Source organism: Geotrypetes seraphini, chromosome 3, assembly GCF_902459505.1.
Source record: "Geotrypetes seraphini chromosome 3, aGeoSer1.1, whole genome shotgun sequence".
Lineage (NCBI taxonomy): Eukaryota > Metazoa > Chordata > Amphibia > Gymnophiona > Dermophiidae > Geotrypetes > Geotrypetes seraphini.
In genome coordinates, this window is record NC_047086.1 from 372364559 (window position 1) to 372380243 (window position 15685).

Consider the following 15685-nt stretch of genomic DNA (forward strand, 5'->3'; position numbering starts at 1 on the left):
CCCAAAAATGTGTCATTCTCAACTATGTAACTACTAGTAGGGATAAATTTTCTAGTACTCTGTGATGAATTAACAATAATCTTTATTGGATCACAGCTTTTTCTTGGCTTACAAACTTGTATGTTAAAACCTAATAACACACTCTCAGCAGCATTGCATAGATTCAGCTTCCAATAACGCTGGAGAAGTTCATATGGTTAAAATACCAGCCGCATTTTTCTTCATGCTCCTACCAACAAAAGGCAGGCAAATATACAGTTCAATAGCAGCGTCAATGGAATACTTGTGCAACTTGTGCAATTTATGTAAACAATGGTGAAAAGTGCAAAAGTGTTGTTAAAGTGCCTTGTGCATAATAACTTCAATGCCTGGCCCCCCATATTTGCCCGCCTTTTGTTGGTAGGAGCATGAAGAAAAATGCGGCTGGTTTTTTAGCCGTATGAACCGTATGAACTTCTCCAGCATTATTGGAAGCTGAATCTATGCAATTCTGCTGAGTGTGTGTTATTAGGTTTTAACATACAAGTTTGTAAGCCAAGAAAAAGCTGTGATCCAATAAAGATCATTCTCAACTATCCCATAAATATTCCATATCTTTCTATTCCTTATTTGTGTATCAAAGAAAGGTATGCCACTATTCAGCTGATACCTGCGAGAGACAGTGATGTCAGCAATAGCAGATACAGTATGTTATTATTTCTATAAGGTTTTTATTCTGGGTCCATGTTTTTATGTGATTTGCCATTAAATGCCAAGAAGAAGAATTTCACATTGGAGAGACAGACAGAAATGATAATAGGGGCAAGGATACAGTGCTGTCATTGATTGATATGCTTGGTATAGACAGAGAATAAGTTCCAGAAGAGAGAGCTATAGCAACTGCGGAGGAAAGAATGGCAGCTGGAGCCACATGTCTCAACCCTATGGCTGGAAGCATTAATTGCAGCAGTTGCAATGGACTTACAGGCAAATTTCTATATTAACTTATGAAAGCCTGGAAATGTTTTACCAGTTTTAAAGTTAGAAATATTTTAACTTTCCATCATAAAAGCTGTCTTCCATGGTGTCCTGGCCTGAAGTGGGCTGACAGTAATTGGATGTTTCAATGCACCAGTTAAGGGGCAAATAAGGAAAACTTTGGTCCCACCTGCTAATTTTCTTTCCATGAGTCCATGAGGTTATGCCTATCTACCACCAGATGGAGGTAGAAAAAGGCTTCTGAACTTTTCTGCCCTATACAGTACACCATAAAGCCTCCGATATCTCAGTTGTATCTGAAACAAAGCAGTCAACCCCTTCCCCCCAACATTACTTCCAAGGTGGAGTGGAGAGATTCCAGACTCTCCATATGCCCATTTGGGAAAACATTGAGAAAAGGTTTCCCTCAAAAACCAACAAAAACACAAACAAACAAAAACCACCCCAAACACAACTGCTTTAAAAAAAGGACAAAAAAAAAAAAAAAAGTCTTGCAGCAAACTGAACAAACAGAAATATGCTAAGGAGAAAGTCTACATTAGGGAGGGACTCAGATTAGTATGATAGGAATCAACATAAGAAAATTGACACAACCATGTTTATCCTTCCTTAAAATGTCCACCCTACCAGTTCAGAATGGAAGAGCTATAGAGAATGACCCGTTGCTTCTTTCTCTATATCACCACCAAAATCCAACCCATCCTTTCAGAGACCATCACCAAAACCCTTATCTCTTGCCTTGACTACTGCAATTTACTTCTCACAGATCTCTCTCATAACCACCTCTCTCCCTTTCAATCCATCCAAAATTCTGCCGCACAACTTATAGTCTGACAGAGTTGCTATACTCATATCACGCCTTTCCTCAAATCACTCTACTGGTTCCCTTATCCATTGCCACATACAATTCAAGTTCCTCTGCATCTCTCAATCTCTCCCTATATTCCTCTCCGGGAATTCCGTCCATCGGTTAAATCTCCACCGATACCAACTCCAGACTCTCTTTTGCTGCACCTTATGCCTGGAACAGACTCCCCTGGGATAAGCATGTGGGATCTCTTAGAGAGGAAGAGATAATGGTTACTGCGGATGGGCAGACCGGATGGGCCATTTGGCCTTTATCTGCCATCATGTTTCTATGTCAAGCTCTGTCCTTGGCTTTATTCAAATCCAGGTTCAAGGCCCACTTCTTCAAGGTTGCTTTTAACTCCTAACCCCCACTTGCTGTAAGGCATTCAAGCCTAATGAACACTATTTGTCAAGGTGTCTGTTGAGTAGATTGTAAGCTCTTCTGAGCAGGGACTGTGTCTTGAATGTTATAATGTACAGTACTGTGTTATGTCTAGCAGTGTTATAAAGCACAGTTACTTACCGTAACAGGTGTTATCCAGGGACAGCAGGCATATATTCTCACATGTGGGTGACGTCATCTACGGAGCCCCGATGCGGAAGCATTTTCAAGCAAACTTGATTGAAGATTTAAGTTTGCTCTGCTGCTCCACGCATGCGTGCCTTCCTGCTCCACTAGGGGGTGCATCCCCTCGTGGTCTCCAGTTCACTTAACTAGCCAAGAAGCCAACCTCGGGGAGGTGGGCGGGTTGTGAGAATATATGCCTGCTGTCCCTGGATAACACCTGTTACGGTAAGTAACTGTGCTTTATCCCAGGACAAGCAGGCATGATATTCTCACATGTGGGTGACCTCCAAGCTTACTGAAGAGGGATGGAGGGAAGTTGGCAATTTAAGCAAATAGATTTCGCAACACCGATTGGCTGAATCGGCCATCGCTTCTGGACAGGGAGTCCAGACAGTAGTGGGAGGTGAAGGTATGAACCGAAGACCACGTGGCAGCCTTGCAGATTTCCTCAATAGGTGTGGACCTGAGGAAGGCTACGGAGGCTGCCATCGCTCGGACTTTGTGTCCCGTTACTCGACCATGCAGCGCGAGACCAGCCTGAGCGTAGCAAAAGGAGATGCAATCGGCCAACCAGTTGGACAAGGTGCGTTTGGAAACTGGGTGACCTAACCGGTTTGGGTCGAAGGACAAGAACAGTTGTGGGACTTTCCGGTGTGGCTGAGTGCGTTGGAGGTAAAAGGCCAACGCTCTTTTGCAGTCAAGAGTGTGGAGCGCCACTTCTCCGGGGTGAGAGTGGGGCTTGGGAAAAAACACAGGTAAGACAATGGACTGATTGAGATGGAAATCAGACACTACTTTAGGTAGGAACTTTGGATGGGTGCGGAGTACCACCTTGTCGTGATGGAATACCGTGAAGGGTGGGTCCGCTACCAGAGCTTGTAGCTCACTAACCCGCCGTGCGAACGTGAGCGCGAGTAGGAAAATTACCTTCCAAGTGAGGAATTTTGGATGGCATTTGCCTAGGGGCTCAAATGGGGGTTTCATTAGTTGAGCCAGAACCACGTTAAGGTCCCAAACCACTGGGGGAGGTTTGAGAGGGGGGTGGACGTTCAGCAGACCCTTCATGAAGCGAGTGACTAAGGGATGGAGCGAGAGGGCTTTCCCTTCCAGGGGCTGATGAAAGGCCGCAATCGCACTGAGGTGTACTCGAATGGAGTTGGTCTTTAGGCCGGAATGAGATAGTTGAAGTAGATAGTCCAGGACCAGGGGGACGGGGACCGACACCGGGTCCTGGCTGTGGGAGGAGCACCAGGTTGAGAATCTGGTCCACTTTTGGGAGTAGCAGGTTCTCGTCGAGGTTTTTCTAGAGGCCTCCAATATCTCCTTGACTGATTGAGACACGGGGAGAGCAGTCAGGGGGAGAGAAACCAAGCATTCAGATGAAGAGATTGAAGATTGGGATGTAACAGTGAACCCTGACCCTGTGACAGTAGAGAGGGAAACAGAGGCAGAGGCAGTGGATCTCTAGCACTGAGCTGAAGTAGAAGGGAAAACCACGGCTGGCGTGGCCAGCGAGGGGCAATCAGGATCAGGGTGGCTTGTACTGTTTTCAGGTGGACAAGGGTCCGCAGTATCAGCGGAAACGGCGGGAACGCGTACAGGAACTTTCCCTCCCAGTCGAGGAGGAAGGCGTCGGCCTCGAGTCGGTCCGGGGAGTATATCCGGGAGCAGAAGAGAGGCAGCTTGTGATTGTGAGGGGACGCGAACAGGTCTATTTGAGGCGTCCCCCACCGTTCGAACACTCCTCGTAGGGGCTGAGAGTGTAGTGACCACTCGTGTGGCTGGAGGAGGCGACTGAGTCTGTCCGCCAGGCAGTTTTGTTCTCCTTGTATGTACACCGCCCGAAGGAAGGTGTTGTTGGAGATTGCCCATTTCCAGAGGCGTAGGGCTTCCCGACAAAGGGGCCAAGACCCTGTGCCCCCTTGTTTGTTTACGTAGTACATCGCTACTTGGTTGTCGGTTCGGATGAGAACCACTCGGTCGCGGAGTAGGTGTTGGAAGGCTACAGCTGCGAGGTAGATGGCCCGAAGTTCTAGCACGTTGATGTGGCAGCGACGGTCTTGTGCTGACCACATTCCTTGGGTGCGTAGGCCGTCCAGATGGGCTCCCCAAGCGTACTCCGACGAGTCCGTGGTGAGTACCTTGCTGTGGGGTGGGGTGAGGAAGAGCAAACCTTTGGAAAGATTTGAAGAGTCGGCCCACCAGCGGAGCGATCGTTGCAATGAAGGAGTCACTGTCACGGAGCGGTCTATCGGGTCCCGGTCTTGACGCCATTGGGACGCCAGGGTCCATTGAGGGATTCTCAGATGGAGGCGGGCGAATGGTGTGACATGGACGGTGGAGGCCATGTGGCCCAGAAGGGTCATCATCTGTCGAGCTGATACTGAGGTCAGCCGAGAGATCCTTCGGCTCAGACTTACTAACGCCTCCAGGCGCGGAGGGGGGAGGAAGGAACGGAGGCGAACCGTGTCCAGCGTGGCCCCGATGAACTGTAGGGACTGCGAGGGGCGTAGTTGAGATTTTGGGAAGTTTATTTCGAACCCCAGACTTTGTAGGTAGGTAATAGTCTGTTGGGTCGCTGAGATAACCCCTTCTTTGGACGGGGCTTTGATTAGCCAGTCGTCCAGGTAGGGGAATACCTGGAGGCCCTGGGAACGTAAGGTTGCTGCTACCACCACGAGGCACTTGGTGAAGACCCGAGGTGATGATGCTAGCCCGAAGGGGAGGACTCGGTATTGTAGGTGCCAGTCCCCTACTTGGAAACGCAAAAACTTGCGGTGAGCGGGGTGCACTGGGACATGTGTGTACGCCTCCTTGAGATCGAGGGAGCAGAGCCAGTCGCCCTCGTCGATCAGGGGGTAGAGTGTTGGTAGTGAGAGCATCCGAAACTTTTCCCGTACCAGGAATTTGTTGAGGCGTCTCAAGTCTAGTATTGGGCGTAGGTCTCCCGTTTTTTTCGGTACCAGGAAGTAACGGGAGTAGAAGCCCTTCCCCCGTTGGTCGGGGGGGACCTTCTCCACTGCTCTCAGGCGAAGCAGGTCTCGAGCTTCGGAGAGGAGTAGAGGTAGCTGAGTCCGGTTGGGAGGGCAGTTCCTTGGGGGATTGTCCGGGGGAATGGCCCGAAAGTTGAGAGAGTACCCTGATGAGATCACGCCAAGGACCCATGCGTCCGACGTGAGTTGTTCCCAGCGAGGGTAAAAGGCTTTGAGTCGGCCTCCGATGGGAAGGTGGCCTGGGACTATGGCGGAGGGGGCCCGCCCCCTTCCGCGTGTCCCGTCAAAAGGACGGGGATGGTTTGGTGGTCGCGGGCGGTTGAGACTTGGGCATGGCCCTGTGATGGGCTTGCGGACGTCTGGGTGGGGGCCGCGAGAAAGCAGGGGTGGACTTTTGTGGGTAGCGGCGCGGAGGGGCCCTGTATGGCCTGGGCGCTGGCGGTTTGGGCTTTTGCCGGACAAGGGAGGCAAATGAGCGTTCATGTTCGGAGAGGCGTTTTGTCGCCGCCTCGATAGTGTCATCGAACAATTCCTTTCCCATGCAGGGGAGGTTAGCCAACCGGTCCTGTAAGTTGGGGTCCATGTCGACCAGGCGCAGCCAAGCTAGTCGGCGCATGGCGATAGCGAAGGCTGCTTCTCTGGAAGAGAGTTCGAAGCCATCGTAGGCCGCGTGGAATAGGTGAAGGCGCAGGTTGGAGAGGGACTCTAAAAGCAGGCTGAACGTTCCCTGCCGGGAGGCCGGTAGGTCAATCTCAAAGGCTCTCAATAGTCCAATGAGATGTTTGAGGTATGATGTGAAGGTGAAAGTGTAGCTTTGCACCCTAGAGGCCATCATTGCGTTTTGGTATAGTCTCCTGCCGAACTTGTCCAGGGTTCGGCCTTCTCGGCCTGGGGGGACCGCTGCTGAGACCCGGGACGGGTGAGCCTTTTTCAAGGAGGATTCCACCAGCAGCGATTGGTGGGAGAGCTGTGGTTGCTCGAATCCCGGGTAAGGTACTGTGCGGTACTTGGCCTCCATTTTGGAGGGTACGGCCGTGACCATGTAGGGGGTCTCCAGGTTCCTGAAGAAGGCCTGTTGGAGTACCGGGTTAGGTGGTAAGCGAAGGGACTCTCTGGGCAGTGATGGCATATCCAGCTCCGCCAGGTACTCCTTCGAGTATCTGGAGTCGGACTGGAGGTCTAAGTCCAATGCGTGGCCCATGTCTTGGACAAAGCGAGTGAAGGATGGGCGAGATGTCCCCGGGGCCCCGTGCGGGGTCGGGGAACGAGATATTCGTCGGGTGGAGAAGGATAAGGAGGCTTCCCTCGAGTATCGAGGTTCATGCTCTGATCCATGCTCCGAGGTTGGGGAAGCACTGTGAGAGTGTTCCGGGGTTGTCGATCTTCGGCGTCTCGAGGAGCCTCTCGGAGAGGATGCCGGGGTTAGGGGTACCGATCTATGTCGGATTGGTGACCCCGATCCGGACTCCCTCGGAGAATGTGTCCGAGGGGGAGTTCGGAGGATGCGCGGGTTGGAGAGTGATAACTCAGCCACCCTTAGTGGTCCTGTACGAGGTGTGGGAGAACGGCCTCGTAGGGCTGGTGAACCTCGGGCCTTCTTGGAGGTACGGCGGTTCGAGGTTTCTGTCGTTCTAGCCCGACGTTTTGCCCCTCGGCGGTCCGCAGAGGGGGAACGTCTCGGGCGTCTCGGCGAGGAGTCCGAGGAGGATGGGATGCGGCGAGGATTGCGCACCTTTCCTCGAGGTTGTTCGGTGTGAGGCTCAGGCTGGTCTGGCACATTCGAGGTCGAGGCCGATTGAAACTGGGCCATTGCAGCGGACAGCTCCGACGTGATCATCGCTCGGAGTAGGTCCTGGAAGACGGGCACGGACAGCATCGAAGGCATGTCCACTGCCTGAGTGCGCTCCACCGGGGGCGACCTCGTATCAGAGTATTCCCGTGTGGTGGAGGCACGGCTCGAAGGCTTGGAGGGCTTGGACGGGGCTGTAAGCATGGGGCTTCCGCCATGCGTCGCCGTTGTCCCCGAGGCTGGCTTCTTCGCTGTTGCAAAACCTGAAGAGGGAAGAGGGGACTTACCCGGAGCCGAGGCTTTCTGTTGTCCCGAGGACTTCGGGGTCGAGTCTCGAGGCGATGCCGAGGTTTCCGGGGCCGAGGTCAAGGCTGGGGCCGAGGCCAGGGCCGACCTCGAGGCCGAGGTGGAGGGTTGGTCCGGGGTGAAGAGATCCGCCATGCGGGCTTTTCTTCGGCGGAGGGCCCGGTTTTGGAAATTAGCGCACTGGGGGCAGGAGTCGGTTGGATGAGTCGCCCCCAGGCAAAGGATGCACCGGCGATGCGGGTCTGTGAGAGAAAGAAGCCGCTCGCACCGGGTGCACTTTTTAAAGCCGGTCATAGGCCGGGACATTAAATCGAAAGTAGCCGCGGCTCGATTAGCCACGCGGCCACGGGGACCCGGAAGCCTCCGGGTCGTTGAAAACGAAGCAGGAATCAAGTAAAAAGGTAAGGAATTCGCGCACAGCGACTTAATCGTGAAAAAACAAGAAAAAATCGCGGTGCTAGAAGGCAGTTGGGGCAGAGCCTGAAAAACACGTCTTCTAGGCTCGCGGAAAATTTTGAACTGGAGACCACGAGGGGATGCACCCCCTAGTGGAGCAGGAAGGCACGCATGCGTGGAGCAGCAGAGCAAACTTAAATCTTCAATCAAGTTTGCTTGAAAATGCTTCCGCATCGGGGCTCCGTAGATGACGTCACCCACATGTGAGAATATCATGCCTGCTTGTCCTGGGATAAAAATAAGTAGTAGTAGTCTTAGTACATAGGGTTGGGGACCCAAGTAAATCTGAAGAAACAGTAATAATTTTAACTGAATTTGCAGGGACAAGATGGGGACAGGGACAAACTTTGTCCATGTATCATTCTCTAATATGATTTTTATTTATTTAGGTTTAAACGGTATATAAATTTTTAAAATAAACAGTTTACATATCATTACATACATAATTCAGTAAGACAAATAAAATCAAACAAAGTGATATTCCTTAAGAATGTGCCTAGAATAGGCTTCAAATAGGGGGTTTTCTTATCACTAACTCAGCGATTCCCAAATCTGTCCCGAGGGAACCCAAGCCACTCAATTTTTTTTACTAAAAACTAGTCACAAGATATTTTCTTTCTAATATTGTGCTTATTGTTGTGCCGATGCAGAAAATTACTGTGGGAAGAAGCATGTGGTAAAAGAGCTCAACACACACATCAGGGGAACAACACAGAGAGGGGTTTAATACCTGAATTAACTTGTGAAGTAGATGGTACACTATTATCTATTCTACGGCAAGGCAGAAAAGTCCACAGGATATTCTAATGTGAGTACATGAGAAATTTGCCACCAGGTCGGAGGCAACATAGAAGGGTTGGTTGCCCTGGTAGTCTAGTGGTTCCCTCCAAAAGAATGAAAATGGATATTAGCAAGTTTCTGAGAAATTTATATGGAACAATGTCTCCTCTGAAGGCTGCTGTTAAATAACCGCAGAGAGGCCAAGGGTGGCCCATTCCAAGCTGAAGATTTACCACCACTATGATGGATATTAAAGGCCAATGAGCGAGGGACTCAGAAGAAGGAAGGCTTCTGAAGATTCTGAGGCTCCTGATGGTAAAATAGGCACAAGAGGAGCTGTGGAGGAAGGTTTACAGATATCAAACTGTGTTCCACTGCCGCTATACTCATGGGAGGAGGGCTTCTGGACTTGCATAGGGGGGGGGGAAATTCTGCCACTATGACCTGTGGAGTCGGTGTTAGCTGACTGGCTGGTTCCAGAGCTGAAGGAAAAAGAAGGGAGAAAGAGATGCTGGATTTGGTTTGGGAGCAAGGGAGATAGTGTCTCTTCCCTCCAGCTCCAGCCAGCCCCTAAGAGGGACTTGCAAAGGGAGTAAGAGGTGTTACTGGAGCTAGAAAGAATATAGAGAGGTGCTGGACCCATGGGGGAGGGGTGACAGGAGCAGGAGGAAAGGGAGAGAGGTGCTGGATCCATGGGGGAGGGATGACAGGAGCTGGAGGAAAGGGAGAGAGGTGCTGGACCTATGGGGGAGGGGTGACAGGAGCTGGAGGAAAGTGAGAGAGATGTTGGACCTGCAGAAAGGAGGAGAGGGGAAAGGAAAGATGCTGAACCAAGGGGATGAAGAAAGATGAAGTGAAATACTGAATACTGCAAGGGGAGGGAGAAAAGAGGGAGCGAGAGTAAGGGAGCAGAAGGGAGAAGCTAGACAGGAAAATATACAAAACAAAGGGGGGTGTTGGGCATGGATGGGAGCTTAGGGACAGGGACAAAAAAGGGGGACGGTAAATGAGCATAGAGGCGCAATGCAAGACATGGGAGGGCATATGAACACAGAGGGAAGATGGCTAGATATGGGGAAGAATATGAACACAGAAGGGAAATGCTGGGGGTGGGGGTGGGAACTCATGGGACTTGCGAAAACTGGCGGCAGCCATTCAGGGAGCAGCTCAGGGCCAGGCAGGAGCTCAAAAAGCTCGCTCCTGCCCAATACACTGCTAGGCTGTGAGAATTCAAGCAGCCATTCAGGGAGGGAGGGGCTCAGTGCGAGCCAGGAGTACAGAAAGCTCGCTCCTGCCCAATACACAGTTGAACCACCAGGGATTCAAAAAGCTGTTCAAAGGAATGCGAGCGGAAGGTGGTATGGAGGTAAAAGATTGTTGTCGGCAGGGACGGGAGGGATCCCTCCTGTCCCAGCCTACTACTGGACCACCAGGTCATACGACAGGCTCAGTAGAGGACTGCAGGATATGGGGAAGGGGGGGACAGGGTGGAGAGCCTGGCAGGGTAGGGAGGGAAGGTGTGAGGGAAGGTGTGGCAGGGCATAGATGCTGACAGGGCACATGAATATTAACATCTCCCCCATCTTATATTCAAGTCAACCTTTTTTTCCTCCTTTTTGGGGGGAAAAAGGGTACTTCATCTTATACTCGGATTGACTTATATTCGATTATATATGGTATTTCTCCCTTTGCTTTAGGCTTTCCAAGAATCTTCAAAGTGGTGAAGCCCAAAAGCAGACCAGCAACAAGTTCCTGCCCACCAAGCTCCGCTTTTGGCTGGAAAATAGCTTAATAGATTGGGACAGGACACAATTCTTACCTTAGACTCTTGACCAGGGTCACCTTTCTGTAAAAGAAATACAAAAAAGGTTCATCATCCAGCTGTTGAGGAGCCTCATACTGTGTGGGGAAAAGGGTATGTGGTCTCTTTTATAATGTAAAAGTTATTGACTAGCTTGTGTGTCAAAGTGCTATGAAATAAACAAGCAGAGGTATGTGAAAGATCAGCTCTGCCCTATGGGTGATCTCAACACTCTTTTGCACATGACAAACAACTCATCTGTGTCTCATACATAGGGGAGAGCTAACACAAATCAATAGGCTTGGCGATCAGTAATCACAATTATAGAAAAGAGGAGGGTGGGAGAAAATGATTGTTTTATGTATTACTTGTGTAATTAATAGTGTGTTTTATGTTCAGTTAATTGTATTGCACTGTCAAAGTTTGAAAATCAATAAAGATTTAAAAAAAAAAAACAACAACAAAAAAACAGAGGAGCTAGATTTGTACTGGAATTCACCTCGGACTGAGTAGGTGCCAGAACTGGCCTGCTGGCAAGTAACAAGCCCCTCCTTCTGTGAGGTGCAGGACTGTGTTGTGACCTCATCTGTGTGATGCAGTATAGTTTATATTTGGTTTTCATTCTATACTTTTGCTTGCCTTATCTGTACAAATAATGTTAGAGGTTCCTTCTTATGCTGATTTTAGAAAACTGCTAAAGACACAACTATTTGATAGGTTGGTATCTTAATGCATTCTGTTTTAACTTTTAATAAAGTTCTTTTTCATTTAACTTGTTTTATTTTATCTGCATTGTACGTATCAATTTTATTTGTTGTGAACCGCCTAGAACCTTTTCGGTATGGTGGTATATAAGAATAAAATTATTATTAGTATTACATAATAAAAACTATAGGGAAATGAGCACGAGTATAAGGAGCAACACTTGTGGTGTTCCACAGGGCTTGCCATTATCCCCTTTACTATTTAATATTTACTTAGAATCTCTAGGAGATTGTCCAATTTCAAGATTATTTGATTATGCAGACAAAATTATGGTTTTGATTCCTATTTCTACCTCCTTTTCCCAGATTAATCAAATTGTTATGATATCTTGTCAGCCACTGAATCATGGATGGTAGAATGTAACTTAAAAACTAACACCGAGAAGACTAAATTCTTTTATGCTTCCCCAAATCTGAAGGAAGATGTCACATCAATTGGCTTAAATGCTAAAACCTATACTGTTCATTCTTCTATTAAGATACCTGGTATAATTTTGGACCAAAATTTAACTATGAAAAACCAGGTTTATTCTATGGTACGTAAGGGTTTCCACATGTTGTGGAAACTAAGACCCATTAGAGCATACTTTGATATAAATTCATTGATTGCTAGTGCAATCCCTGGTCTTGAGCTAACCTGATTACTGCAACATTGTGCATCTTGCTGGAGCCCAAAAAAATCTTCAAAGACTGTGCATTATATAGAATGCAGCAGTTCACTTGATCTATAATCTGAAGTAGTTTGATCATGTTACACCTTATTATCGTCAACTACATTGGCTATCGATTGAAGCACGGATTAAGTTTACGTTTGGGTGCTTCTGTTTCAAGGTACTGGCAGGCTTAATCCCAGAATATCTTTCGGAATCATTCATAATTAATAGCTCTAAGCACTCCAGGAAATCTCATGCACTATTTTCTCTTCCATCCGCTAAGGCAGTGTTTCTCAACTTCTTCAAGTCAAGTACCCCCTAATCCTAACAAATACCAACCGAGTACCCCCGCCCAAGCTCCACCCCAGACCCGTCCAAGCTCTGCCCCAGACTCCACCCCCATAATAGTACTAATTGTAATGCAATTTCTTCCATCCATTTTTCATATACAGTGTTCCCCCGGTCGTTCAGTTGGCGGTTCACAATCCTGGACATTCGCAGTATTTTCTGACCGTGAACCGCCGACAAGGAGAGGATAGCTGGAGAGGCAGGAGAGAGCAGCTGGAGCACCGGCAAGTGCAGGAAATCACTTACTGTATGCTCCAACTGCCTCTTCCTGCACTAAGTCGGGCCTTACCAATCAGGAGCTGCGTGTCAAAGCAGCTCCTGATTGGATAAGGCCCGACTTAGTGCAGGAAGAGGCGGTCGGAGCATACAGTGAGTGATTTCCTGCACTTGCCAGCGCTCCAGCTGCTCTCTCCTGCCTCTCCTGTCTTCCCCATGAAAAACCGTATTCGTGGTTTTTCAAGATTCGCGGGTGTTCCTGGAACGGAACCCCCACGAATATCGGGGGAGTACTGTACACACAATATAATCTTAATACATAATGGTAACCACAAAATTAAAAAAACAAAGCACACTGTACGCAGAGAAAATGTATTTATATCCGGGGGGTTTTCAAAGAGGTCAAGGCAGATGACTTTAAAAATATGCAATATCACCTCAGTAACACCTATAGAAAAATAGACAAATATAGTGTAAAATATAGACAGCAGATATAAATTCTCAAAACTGACACATTTTGATCCCTAAATTGAAAATAAAATCATTTTTCCTACCTTTGCTGTTTGATGATTTCATGAGTCTCTGGTTGCACTTCTTCTGACTCTGCATTCAATATTTCTTTCTTTCTGCCTCCTGCATACTTCCTCTCCTCTAGACCTCATTCCCTCCCCCAACCAACATATCTCTCTATCTCTCTCTTCCACCCCTATTGGTAACAAGTCTCCCTCTCTCTCACTGTCCATCTGTCTTGAGAGATCCAGGTATCTCTCCCACCCCCTCCCATCCAACATTTCTTCCTCTCATATCCCCCGGATCAGGTGCAGCATTTTTCACCACTGCCCACCAGCCCATGCTCATTTCTCCTTCTATCACTTCTCTCCAACACCATGCCACATCTTTCCCTCCATCAAATATCCAACATTCCTTCCCCTTGCATCCCCTTCAATCTGTCCATCAGGTCCCTCTCCACCACCATATCCAACATTTCTCCCTCTCATCCTTCTATTCCCTCACTCCTCTCTCTATGCCCAATTTTCTTTTCTTCCTTTCCCCATGTACACTATCTCTCACTCATGCCTAACAATTCTTCCTTTTTATTCCCTCCTTCCCATATCCCAAGTTAGTGCCCCCTCCCTTCCTTCTGTTTCAAGTTTATGCACCCCTCCCTGCCTTTGTCCCAAAATTAAGTTTTTCCTGGGGATCCCTGCCTGCCTGCCCGCCCACACTGAAACCATTGCTGGTGATCTCTCCCTCCGTGCCCCCCCCACCCCAAAACCAACCCAGTTATTTGTTGGAGCCGTACTCGTTCCCTCTGCCCCAGCGAACTCCTCTGACTTCAACTCTGACATCGGAGAGGAGGTTTCTGGGTCAGCTACTTATGTGCAGCATGAGAATCGGTGCCTGCGCCATCCCTGCACGAGTTTGCTGGGGGCAGAGGGAGTAATTGCGGCTCCAACAAGTAATTGGGTCAGCTTCGGTACGTGAGTGGAAGGGGTGCGGGCAGGCAGGCAGGGAGGGATTCCTGGCAGCAGCTTTGGCGGGGGGCAGGCAGGGATCCCTGGCGGTGACTTCTACTGACGGGCAGGGAATATCCTTCACTTCATACCCTAAAGGTATGCATACCGCGTGTTGAGAAACACTGCGCTAAGGGTTGTAAATTTAAAAGATTTCAACAGCAATTGCTGTCCTTCCAAGCGGCATTATGGGATAAGGATTTGAATTACCTAATTATGTCAGTTGACACTTATCAACAATTTTGACATGCTTTAAAAATTTATCTTTTCATAGATTTTTTTTGGAAATTAGGCATGTTTCGTTACTTCATTACTTATGTTCATCTTTTGTATTTACAATCTTTTGTGAACCACACAGAACTTAGCGGTAATTGCGGTATAGAAGTGAGTTTTTATGTTATGCTAAATACTATAAAGCACAACCTCATTCATCCACTGTGACTATGTAGGTACAAAACTAACTTTACATGTGGAAAAAACAACATAAAAACCCCCCCACTAAAGACCTCCTTGCTAGATGTGTAACAGACAGCCTGTGCAGAGGTTTGTGAGTGAGGTTTTTGATGGTGTTTTTTCCACATATAAAGCTAGTTTTGTACCTACGAAGTCACAGTGGATGAGTGGGGTCGTGCATATTAAAAACTATAACACATACTCATCATGGTGGTATAGAATCAGCACTGGAAAGCCCAAAAAGGCCTGTATGACGAGAAGAGCAATCCAAAAATGGGAATCATGAGGAGAAGATGTCAACCACACAGCTGGGAATGATCCAAAACCAAAACACTGCCAGTGTTGAGTCTGTACAACTAGCATCGTGGTCTTGGTCAATAAAGTTTGCTTTGGATCAACCCCAGCGGTATAGAACCAAACCATTACAAGTCAACACCTGTTTTCAGGGTGCTAAATTCTCCCTTTTCTTCAGAGACAGCTCAAGAGCTGGAGTGGAGTGTAGAATACTATTATTGCTCTTTAGTACCTGATCAGCCATTTACAAATTTCTGGGTCACAATCCACAAGCCAAAGTGTGACTGTACTAACATTTCAGTATTGTTTGTCAAATTCCAAACAACTCCCCTCCAGAGTATCATATTCAGATACTCTGATTTGGATAAGAACAGCAAAGAAGCCCATATTCTCATAAAAAAGAGGAAGGCACAGTCTCTGACCCCATAAAGAGAAAGATGGGGGGAGGGAGGCATGGAGGAAAATCCCTGACCTCACAAAGAGACGGAGGGATTGTAAAGACAAACCTTGTGATTTCATAAGGAGAGCATGGAATGACTAGCAGGAACACAAAAGCCTTTGCCTCATACTGAGTGGGTCAGAGAAGCTTGTCTCTATAACATTAACATGAAGTAAAGAAAAGAAACAACTTTGCATAATGAGGGGGGGGGGGGGGTGATGAGTAAGTGGCTAGATGGATAACTCTTAAGTTTTAATTAAATACTAATATATATGATTTATCATTTTGTGAAGTCCTTCCAGGGCATCAGAATTAAACCACTAAGAAATTTTAGGAAGTGGGCAATTTATTTATAAAAGTTCATTCTACCAACCAATTTGACCAAAACCACAATCCTGTAGGGCTCAGAAAACTCAGAGTGCCAGGAAGTAACTTAACTACAAGCCCACTAAACCAGTGTTTCTCAACTCGGTCCTGGAGTACC

General features: G+C 48.0%; 1 protein-coding gene across 2 annotated transcripts in view; it reads right to left on the bottom strand.

The window, feature by feature from the left end:
* Positions 1-15685, bottom strand: part of XPO5 (exportin 5) — a 149803-nt gene that overhangs the window by 115808 nt on the left and 18310 nt on the right. Inside the window, exon 6 of one of the 2 annotated variants that reach the window (XM_033936608.1) lies at positions 10539-10565. The exons of the other annotated variant lie outside the window; for it this stretch is intronic. Within the exon in view, the coding sequence (XP_033792499.1) occupies positions 10539-10565 (27 nt within the window). The remainder of the gene's footprint in view (positions 1-10538; positions 10566-15685) is intronic. 2 annotated transcript variants of the gene reach the window in all.